At 36.3% G+C, this 11,479-nt stretch overlaps 1 protein-coding gene across 1 annotated transcript; it reads right to left on the bottom strand.

The window, feature by feature from the left end:
- Positions 1-34: 34 nt before the first annotated feature.
- On the bottom strand, positions 35-10,504 carry LOC145786736 (uncharacterized). Its single transcript, XM_082598464.1, has 4 exons — positions 10,160-10,504; positions 8,922-9,019; positions 2,903-3,230; positions 35-2,604 (listed from the first exon to the last, which is right to left on the bottom strand). The coding sequence occupies exons 1-4, from the start codon at positions 10,406-10,408 to the stop codon at positions 2,344-2,346; spliced, it is 936 nt and encodes a 311-aa protein (XP_082454590.1). The 5' UTR covers positions 10,409-10,504; the 3' UTR covers positions 35-2,343.
- Between the last annotated feature and the right edge of the window lie 975 nt (positions 10,505-11,479).

The raw sequence follows: 11,479 nt of genomic DNA, 5'->3' as shown, positions 1-11,479 counted from the left end.
TTGTAAAAATATGTAACAAACAGGTGACTATAACATTAAAAGGAGCACCTAGATTTAATTATTGATCAACGTTTACAAACAAACTGTTGTATATGATAGTTATATGATCCACAGACATAACTTAGCAACAATTTAACATTATAAAAACAAAATAGCGAATGTTTTCAGCTATGCATATAGCCCTTATTAAGCATATAAAAGCAAAATATTGTGTTGTTGCTCAGTTATGTCTGTGTATGGTTTAAAAAAGTAACCTCTCTAGTCTCTACCAAAGGTAATGGTTTACCAAAACTGACTTGAAAAATAATAGCATATTGCAAATGTAACAATTATTTGTTGCAATAAAATGTAGTTCGGAGTTGCAGACATTTTTTGAGTAGCTTATTCCACAAACATCAAGTAATCTTGTAGTTTTAATCGCAAATAACATTCCAGCAAAGAAAAATTTTCAATCGTATTATAACCGGGTGATTGCCTATACTTCTTGACTCTCTGTATAAACAAATTAACATCGTGATAGAGATAAGGGTAGGTTAATTCCGAAAAGAAACCGTACGCTACAACAAGGTAGACTACACTAACATAGAACAAAACGTCAACTGACAAAAACATAGGTAAACTGCATTCGACGCATGAATAAAATATTTCACATCCAAAAGTTGTGCAAGAGGTAAAAGTTTCCACTCCTAGGTTTAGGATAGGAAGGTTTAGGATTCTATTTGAATATGGTTATATCCTGCGTTGTAAATTTGTTAATGTAATTTTGCCACCAAAATCAAGCAAGGTGGGTGTGAAATGTGGCTCATGCCCAAGCAACATTTTGGATGGGGAGGATGCATTGCACTGTGACATCATCCAAACTGTGAAGGTATCAGTAAAACCATCTACGATTTCCTGAATGACAATAATACTAATTGCCTTAAGTGGTTTTGTCGTAAGTGTGAAGCGACAACGGCAAAAATTCTTAAGAGCATGACAGAATTAAAGACGGAACAGGCAAGACTGTCCAAGGTTCAGCAGAAACAGCAGATAAAAATTATTGATCTTGAGAAAGAGGTGGAGTCATTAAAAGTGACACAATCAAAAGAAGAAATGACACAAGAAGTACTTTCTGAACTCGAAGATCGAAAACGAAGACAGAAAAATGTTGTAATTTTCAACCTTCTTGAACCACAAGGAGCAGCCACAACTAGTCAACAAAAAGGAGCTAATGCCATTAAGTTACATCAAGCAATTAATGAAGATGTTAAATGCGACATTGATGTATCCAACAACAGAAGGCTTGGCAAACCTAAGAAAGATGGAGATGCTCGACCATTACTGGTGACTCTGAAAGACGAGGACGATGTATCTGTTTTGATAAAAAATAGCAAAATTATGAAAGAGTCAAAAAACTTATTTGTGAAGAAGGAAAGACTGGAAAGACAAAGGTGCAGAGATCTACGGACAGACTAAATGCAACAAGGAGTGCATGCACCAGCGATGTCGAAAAATACAACTGGCAGATCAGACAGATGAAAGTGGTAAAGGTGAACATGAAATGATCACCTCAACAGAAGATAAAGAGTGCCTTGTTTTGTATACCAACTCGGATACGCTAACTAATCAAATTAGATGAATTGATTGCCAGAGAACACCAAGTAAATGCAAAAATAATTGTTGTTGTTGAAGTAGTGCCTAAAAATTCGAAATTTGGTTTAACTTCACAAGAGCTAAATATAGATGGATTTAACCTTTTCTGTTCCATTACCAATAATGGTAGGGGTGTTTGTATATACGTCCATTGTTCATTGAAGTGTGTTAATTGTACTAATATTTCCTGTATGATTCCTGATACCGTGTTTATACGGTATGTATTAAGTGACAGTACTTTGTGTATGTGTTTTTCATGTATATATGACCGTAGTATATCAGAATGATGAAAAAGCACCTTGGTGCTTACAACATCAAATTATTATTATATTATTATTATTATATTAATACTTGTGTAAAAATGAGCTTTTAAACATGAGTAATTGAAGAATGAACACGCATGTAAAATTGAAGTCATATAGAAGAATCGGTTAAAATAGATACAGTGGCATAAAACAATTATGCAAATGGAACAAAAGCTAACCACGATCATCAACATTTTTTCAATTCGTTGCGAGTTTAGTAGTCAAGTTAGAAAACGAAAATGTGTCAGCCAACATATTAAATAAATTATACACAAGCCATTCGCTTCATACTTATGCAATCCGGCAAAAATATGCAAAAACGTGTAGTTAAAAAACTATAAAAGCTATAAACTGAAACGCAGTGAAATAAAAATCCAACTTTCTTTAAAGTGTAAAAAATCATGTTTCACAACAATTCGTCATCCAGAGCTTGACATAATTGATCAAGCGTGTCGTCCAGCACAATATTTTGTACAAGTTTCTTTTTATACCAGAGAAGAGGTATGCATTTCTCTTGGCTGTAACATTTGTCTAATTCTAAAGCTTTATTCAATAGTATTTCAGCCACCATATGATCCAAAACCATGTCATCAGTGACAGAGGCTGAATCATTACGAGGAAGAAGAATCTGCTGGCAAATTCCATCGAGGGTATAATCTGCAGCAAACTGCCAAATAGAAAAATGATGTTTGACATATTCTAGGAAATGTTTACACTACCGTTCCCATTTACTCCAAGTACAGAAATGACTACAGTTAGTTGCAAGCAATAGACATGTACAATACATACTTAGTAAAGTATTCATTGTAATTTCAATTAAATTTTAGTAATTTTGACAATTACAGTGTCATGCTAAAATAAAGAAACAAAAAGCTTGAAAGTTGTACTGTAATTTACAATAAAGATAACATAGAACCACGCAAGGTTTAAAAAAAAACTACGCTACATGTCTATGTTGCACTTACCTTAGTAATTTGTTTATACTGTTGAAAAGCAACTTGAGCACCGTATTGCGTAAGAACTTCTTCCACAACAGATTTGGCTTCCCCTTGAAGAACTTCATGAATCATGAGCATGCAAGTCTCTCCACAAGTGCACATTTCTAATACTTCACTGGCAATTTCTGCTAAAAATTCATCTTCACATTTGATCAGAAGGTCATCAGTTATCAATCGCGATTTCATTTCATCTGTATGATTAGAGATCATATCATCGAAAACATCTAGAACAGTTTCACGGCAGGCAACTTTTAGAACTTCTTCAATTACATCTCTTGCAAGCGATTTTGAAACCCTGAAAAACACATGTTTAAGTAGTCTGCTGTGTACACTTCATGTTCAAAGATGGTTAACGAACCTAAATCGAGTTTTATTTTGTAAAAAAAAGTGCATGTCATGCATAATTTCAAAGGTGCTGGTAAGTAGTGATTGAACTGGTTCATGTAAGTCGCCAGCAATTTTTTTTATTTTAGGTAAGGATGATAGTAGATATTAGTCCAGACTAGAGATGTAAAAAAACGTTCGTTTTTTTTTGTTTTTTATCGTTTTTTTTTGGGTTTTTTTACACATTTTGACATTAAATGTCACAATATGCAGCAATTAGGGTAAACTCATTGCAATGGCGTCTCTTTCAACAAAGAAACAGTCTCATAACTCGTATAACTTATTTCAAATCAGACTATATGTCTGGTATATTGTTTCATTGCAATTTTGTAGATCTCAAGTCTCAACACACGAGCCATAGAGATTTCTCATCGTCTCAAATGGTAGTAACAGTGTCCTATGGTTGGCACATCTCAAGTATTGTATGTAATTTGGTTCAGTCAGTTGTTAAATGCAGTACCACACTCGTGTACAGTTTCGAAGCCACCTGAGACTGTGGTTAATGGGCATGTTAGGACTAGGTGGTTAGTGTCCTGTTTCTCTGCTTCACAAAGGCACTTTTGACCAGCACACCACACCTTTTCCAGTACAACGTCAAGAGTTGTTCCAGTTGATGTGCATTTGGTGCAAACTTGATGAAAACCACACAAGCGGTTCTCGAGTTATAAGTGAAATAACCTTAGCCACTAGATGGCTTCATAGATAAGGAGCAATAGAAAAACGGCAATATCTCAAGAACCGCTCAACATACTTGGATAATTTTTAGCTCTACCCCCATGTTTTTGGGGTGGGCTATCTGTTTATGAACATTAAAACAAGCTTTGGCAACTGCTTTTTGAGATAAAAAGAAATTAACCTTTCGTCGTTACGCACCGATAAAACCATGATGCGTAAATTAAAAAAAAAAAATTATTGGGTAGACTAGAGGAAAGATTGATGAAAAGTTTGGCAAAAGCAGTGTAGTGCTAAAGTCCCAACTTTTAGCCCAAATCACATTTAAATGTACAGTGAAAGATGGAAACATTTTGATGTTTTTTATTTTCCCTGAAGAGGTTCAATACTCCTTTGTGATGTCATAGTCATGTTTGTTTTCCCTTAATCACACCATTGTGCTGTCATAGACATGTTTAAAAGAAGTATGGTTGCACTTAATCCATCCAATTTGAACTAGTTTGCAGGACTTTGAAATTTTAGCACTTTTCTGTTTTTGCCAAACTTTTCGTCAATCTTTCCTCTACCCAATAAAAAAAAAAAAAAATTAAAGTTATGCATCATGGTTTTATTGGTGCATAACGACAAGAGGTCAATTTCTTTTTATCTCAAAAAGTAGTTGGCCTAGTTCCCAAATAAAATAAGTTTTCATCTTTGATGTTTGTTTTGTATTTTTATCCTGCATTGCGGGAATATGGGTAAAACTTTATTCTTGTCAGGAAAAGTATTATGAAGCATTTATTCACTATGTGAACACTGAGCAGTGCTGAAAAACTCCACTTTAAAGGGAAAATTTCTTCATTCAGGGTTGGTAGTTAAGTCTAGCAATAGTCAACATGGGTGGTGGCCCTGGTGGGCATTTGAAAGGAACATTAACCTAAACCTTTTCTGACAAATGCACTTACTTTTGACGACTAAAAATATCAGTGATAAGATCTCTTGTATTACGTCGCAAATGATTTGCAAGAAGCAGCAATGACAAAGTGTCTAAGACCTTATTACAAGTTACAACACACGAAAAGAATATATACTTCTGTTTCAACATTTATAAAGCATAAATACATCGTTGTTAAGCTATCAGTTAAAAAACATGTTTAAACAAGCTATTGGCAATAGCTTACATTAGTAAATTACCACAAACAAGGTAATGTGTGCTCTGAATACTGCAAAATGGCCCGTTTCGGCTAGTCCGATTCGGCTATTACCCTATTCGGCTACAGCCCGATTCGGCTAGTCCGATTTGGCTGGTCCGATTGGGCTAGTTCCCTATTTGGCTACAGTCTTTATCAGTTAGTTTCCTGTTCGGCAATTTTTTGAAAATCCAACGATAATCCTTCTGTAATCCAACAAAATCCTTCTGTAAATCCAACGACGCCTTCTGTTTATTTAGAGAATTTTGTATTTTATTCCACAATAGGCTATCGTTTCTTTTGCATTCTTGCATTTTATCCAGTGTTTACTTTTGAGTGCCTTCCCAGACGGCAAAATCAGTCATTTTTGTTGTCTGGGTTCGTTCAAAATATGTGTTTTACATCAAAACAACATTTTTCATGATTAACAATACAGGTTAATGAGATAAACAGAAGTGTTTTGTTAGTTGTTCGAGTGTGTTATTGTTCAAAATCATAGGCGCCTAACTATTTTTTGGCCGTGGGGGCGAAAGCGTGTTTTATCAGCAGCAACGTAAATTCAGCAAATGTCACGCAGATGGATGACGTAATTATGCCGTCACACTAGGATTGCTTTTATTGCCACACTCGGAGTTATCGCTACGTTCGACCTACCGTTAATTATTATAAACAAAACTCGACCACTTCGGTTAAGCAAACACATGACATGCGTCTGCGTTTGCTAGCGGTTGATGGACTGCGACTCTTTAAGCTAAGCACAACATAAAGTTTAGCAACGAACTAGATTTATTAGCATGAAACAAGAGACGAAAAGGCTTACTAAAAGGTACACTGTAAATGGAATGACAATGTTTTGAAAATGGAATGCAAATACTAACTTGACCATACGCTTGAAAATATACCTGTGGAAAGTAAAATCATTCATGTTAACATCAATTCAGCAGCACGTCACCTTGAATACATTTAAAAGTTGCTGACATCCGTAAGCAGCCTTTGAAAAATAGTTACGGAGAGACGTTTGATTAAGTTTTCGACTTGACATAGTTCCCTTTTCACTACAATATCGCAACTTATGACTGACCGCTGTAAAACGCCCGTTTTCGGGTTGCAGATGAAACAAAAGATGCGCAACTGCGCATATTCCGCCTTTGATCGGGTTTCTATGGCAACGGTCGTGTGTGCGCCATTCAGTTTGCGTGAGTCCGTTACTGCGTTGATTATGCGGCGTGTGCGCAATGCGGTTTGTACCAGCCCTTGTTGCGTTGGTTAGTGGTTACCTCGGGCCGAGACTTTAAGTTTATTTTCACAGCGAGCGATTCACTGGGCACCGCGCAATTCACAGCAGTGCAGAGGTTTCGACTTTCGAAAGCGACATCAAGTCTGTTTGCAAGCTCATAAAGCAAAACGCACGCTCCGTCTACGTAGCAAATTATGTTTTTCTTTTGGGTGCATTCAACATCTGATGACATTGAATCGACACAAAATGGTAGATTTTTGCTATGTCCCAGGCAGCAAAAGCAATCATATTTACATTGATTCAACGTCTGCAGACGTTAAATCAATGTAAAAATGACAGATTTTTGTTGTCTGGTGTGGGATTGTAGCATCGCTACTCGTTCTAGTGATTATTTATTGCGAAGCTGTTGCGGTTTGCATTCAAAAAATGTTTTCCTGCTGCCGATCGCTAGTTCATCTATTGTTTTATGTATCAATACAGCATAAAAAGTTGCCCCCACGCAGAAATATGCGTGGGGGCCAGGCCCCCACGGCTTAGGCGCCTATGTTCAAAATACATGTAAAAACTTACACACGAGTTATTAATTACGGAGATAGCATAAATTTGATGCTCTAAAACAAAGTCATATATTATCATATATAGTCAAAGTGGCAAATGCGCGGACGGACAGTTTTTACGATAATGCACGGTCCATCAATTTAGAGAATTAACCGGCGGTAAGTATTAACCGGCGATTCAATTCGATAATTAATATCAAACCTCCATCTTTACACTCTGACTACAAAAAAAATTGGGCCTATATCAAGTGAAAGTTACGAGTAATTAAGCATTGATTTCAACGACCTAATTTTTGGGCAAAATCAACTTTACGACCGGTTTTGCGAACTTTGATCTTCCGCTTTGCAAGGCAACTTGATAGTTACTTTGAATTTTAGTCTAACGTAGAGTGGTTTCACTTTAACCTGAATAAAAAATGTCTACTTCTGGCTTTCTTTCCCAATTAAAATCATTAATCAGCGCATTCGAAAAGGTTTTCCAGAATTTCGTTATTGCTTTGTGACAAGCATTTCTATGGTAAACAACTTTACCTCGTTTCCCACGTTTTTCTCAGCTATTCTCTTTCAAATACCGGCGCGCGTAGTCTTGCTCCTCCGTCAAGGGGTGGTAATTACACGCAATCCATTATGACGCAACCGAAGGCTTTAATTTATCACATGGCTCACCCAGACAGCAAAATCCGCCATTTTTACATTGATTTAACGTCTGCAGACGTTGAATCAATGTAAAAATGACTGATTTTTGCCGTATGGGAAGGCACTTAAAGGTAAACACTGGATAAAATGCAAGAATGCAAAAGAAACGATAGCCTATTGAGGAATAAAATACAAAATTCTCTAAATAAACGGAAGGCGTCGTTGGATTTACAGAAGGATTATCCTTGGATTTTCAAAAAATTGCCGAATAGGGAACTAACTGATAAAGACTGTAGCCAAATAGGGAACTAGCCCAATCGGACTAGCCGAATAGGGTAATGGCCGAATCGGACTAGCCCAATCGGACTAGCCGAATAGTAGCAGACCCGAATACTGCCATCTTGTTTTTGCCAAAATTTCATCAACCCATTGAGTGTGTAGCCCACAAGAATAACCAGTCCCGGTATAGTAACATTGTAGGCTAACTTCCATAAAAGGAAAAATAAATTAACTCATCTACATTATGTCATGTATCAAATTGCATTAATTCAATGTTTGTCAGGTCTACTGCCACAAACATGCCTGAGAATGAAGAAGAAAGCGAAACAACGTAGGACTAGGCTATGCAAAAAACATATGCTGCTGCCCAGCACAAACACTTAGGAATTTCAGCACAACCATAAAACCATTTTTACTAGTTTAACGTTTTTCAAGAGCACTGTAATGAAACTAAACTGCAAATTGTAAAAAATTTGCAACTTTTCCAGAAAAATATGAAAAAAAAAACAAAAAAACGAGTGTTTTTTTAACGGTTTTAAAAAAAAAAACGGTTTGTTTTTTTGCATTTACATCTCTAGTCCAGACAGAGTTTTTAATGGTGGGGAGTTGAAATACCCTAGACAGGGGTGATATATATTCCCCTGGCTTTAGTTACAATTTCTGAGAACCAAAACACCCTTTCCCACTAAGAGATTGTCTCACATGCATCCTGTGAGGCCAATCACTGCAACTGAAGTTTGTGATGGACAAGAGAAAACTAATTAGGTGAGGTGCTTGTTGAAGAACTGGCCTTGCAATGTTCCTGTTGGATTACAGTGGACAACATATAGCTACATTATTTTTCGGTTGATGCTACACATAAGCGAGATGAGACTGTGCCTTATGAATTGTTTTGAGCTATTAAAGGCTTCTAATGAGTCAGCATTGGTCAAAAAGTCTTTTACAGAAGCTTTAAAACCTTTTTCTAGCCAACTACCTGTTGCTTTCCGAGAATTAAGTAGTTTACAATGTTCAATTGTGCATAAAACACAAATCAAACATGTCAATTTCACCTGTCATGCTGTGCTTCTTTTTGTTGCATTTCTCTTTCAAGCACTTTATCCAAAAACTCTCCATCATGAGTGAACAACTGCTCATATAACTCCAAAATCTGAAAAAACCAGCAGTTAAGTTTATCGCTAATTAAAGGCATGGTAAATGAAATTTTCAAACGAGAATTAAGCATTAAAATGCGTAAACTGAACATTCAAGAATACATTTCAAAAAGAATTACCGAAAAAAATTTGTTTTCAATGGCGCTGGCAAGGCCCAAAGTTCAATGTTTCATTTATTTTTATTTTTTTTCAAAATGACCAAAAAGTGCAAACACTGCTCGAGAATACGTCACTATCGACAGCAATAACAAAAGCCACGTTAACACTAACATCAGATCTGATGTTTTGAGCAAACTGTCTGATGTTTTGATGTTGAAATCTGCTGTTTTGATGTATTGTACATACATACATAGCCTGCAGTTAAATCGCCCGCAGTAACAACTATTGCGCGATCAACTGATTGCTCGCCTATAGTGACTGAGACTGTACAGTCGCACGCTTCGCTGCTCACGACCATTCTAGTTTTAAAAGCTCTGACAAAAGCGGGCACGGAATGCTGATCAGACCGCAATGGGGCAAAATTTTATTGAAAATTGTTTTATGGTAGCATGTTAAACACAAAGAACGTGGAAAATCGCCAAGTCAGGTTGTTCCTTTACTATCCCTTTAAATAAAAATTGGACAAAAACACACACACCTTGCAGTGAATGAAGTCCCCAAAATCTACTACAAGCACTGCAAACTGCAAAATCTACTACAAGCACTGCAAAATTACTGTGGTGTGGAAAGATTTGATTATGACGTTTAGCACTTTAGTTTTATGAAAGCAGCTGATTCAATGTCGCTTTGCTGATTCCAATTGTTGGTTGTGTTGCAACTGTGACCGTAGTGTCCTGTATGTTGTTGCAATAAAAGTAAAAAGAAAACATCTACTGAGTTGCACATGGTTTTCTTCTGAATTTGATACTTAAAATTGTTCAATAATTTGACATGATGACAAGCAGTAGCCTGTTTTGTAATTAGTAGCGGGTGTCATGATTCACTTGTTCACTGTGCAGTCTTTACAAACCTGTCATTCCATTCATCAACGTGAAAAAAGATACAGTTAAAAGCATTAGGTCTACATCAACACATGGTCATTTATGTGTGCAGGAATAGAAAAGTAGCATCAACCCAAACAAGTAAAATTTACTAACTTCTTCTGCAACCACTTCTTTCAAGATCTCTTCGGAAGCATCACGTGCATTTTGCTTCAATACATCAATACCAAGATAGTAATTGAAAAGAGGTGGAAGAAAAGTTGCTCCAGAATGAACAAGAGATTGGGAATGTTTCTCGACGTTTGAATCCTTTCTGTTGACCAAAGGAGGAAAAGGATATAGAGGAACCAAGCCAAGTGGTTGTGGAATATTGGGTGTGTCAGGCTTTTCAATAGGTGAACTCATATTGTCATTGCTGCAACATCAAAATTGTTAATGAAAACACATTTAAATAGATTAGCGGTACTCTATGCAAAGTAGACCAAATTTGCAAAGTAAAAAATTCAGCCAAAATACAGAAAATCAAAATCTTTTAGAAGGTATACGAATGCTGCAAAAGTGAAACAGTAAGTTTCACTATAACTACCGTACCTTAGATTGACAATACAAGGTCCAATTGTATGAAACAGAACATAAAGGTCGAATTGACTATCGTTACCTTTCAGGATTTCTAATAAAAATAATAATAATGCTTTTATTTGCGCCCATTGCGATAACATACAGTACACTGCGATCATCACAGATGCGATACAACAGACGACAAGAAGCAGCAAAGTGACATATAGTCTTCGAGTCAGCTGCTCCCCTTATTTTGGCTAGCCATTAAGTGTCTTTGCCGAGACACAGCTGCGTGCTCTGAAACGGTGTCGAACCCAGGTCCTTTCAAACGTCGCGCAGACGTTTGAAAGGACGTGGGTCTAAATAAAAAAAAATTTAAAAACCTTTTTTTAACAATATTTCGAATAATTGAACAACATAAGTTCCTCATCATGCAAGATACCACTTCACCGGATCATTTTAGTTTATTTCTGAACACCCCAGATAAAATTTACTTTCCATTGTTACAATCAATCAATCAAATTCATTTCTGTAAACAAACAAATTTCAAAAACAAAAATGGGTGCTCTTCCACAAGACGCCCTGTTGGTCAACTGGAAAAAATGATGACGTCAGACACATTGGAATGGACTATTATGCAGGAGGAAGTGCGGGGTGGAAATGCAATGAAACACACCAGAAAGAAATTGTCTCCCATTTATTCATTTCTTGCTCAATTTCAACAGATTTGCTATCGTTGAAAAGCACAAGCATAGATCTAACCAACTAAGTTAATACCAAGTCCCAAAATACTACTAGCTCTATCTGGTGGCCATTTAAACTTGACCAAATTCAAACCATTATCAAAAGTTTATTTGCAATGATAAAAACATTAAACGACAACCAATTAAAAAAACATGTTACTGCTTATTGAAGGGC

Source organism: Aplidium turbinatum, chromosome 17, assembly GCF_918807975.1.
Source record: "Aplidium turbinatum chromosome 17, kaAplTurb1.1, whole genome shotgun sequence".
NCBI classification, from domain to species: domain Eukaryota; kingdom Metazoa; phylum Chordata; class Ascidiacea; order Aplousobranchia; family Polyclinidae; genus Aplidium; species Aplidium turbinatum.
Note: the sequence above shows the minus strand (reverse complement) of the source record. Positions and strands in the feature narration are given on the sequence as shown.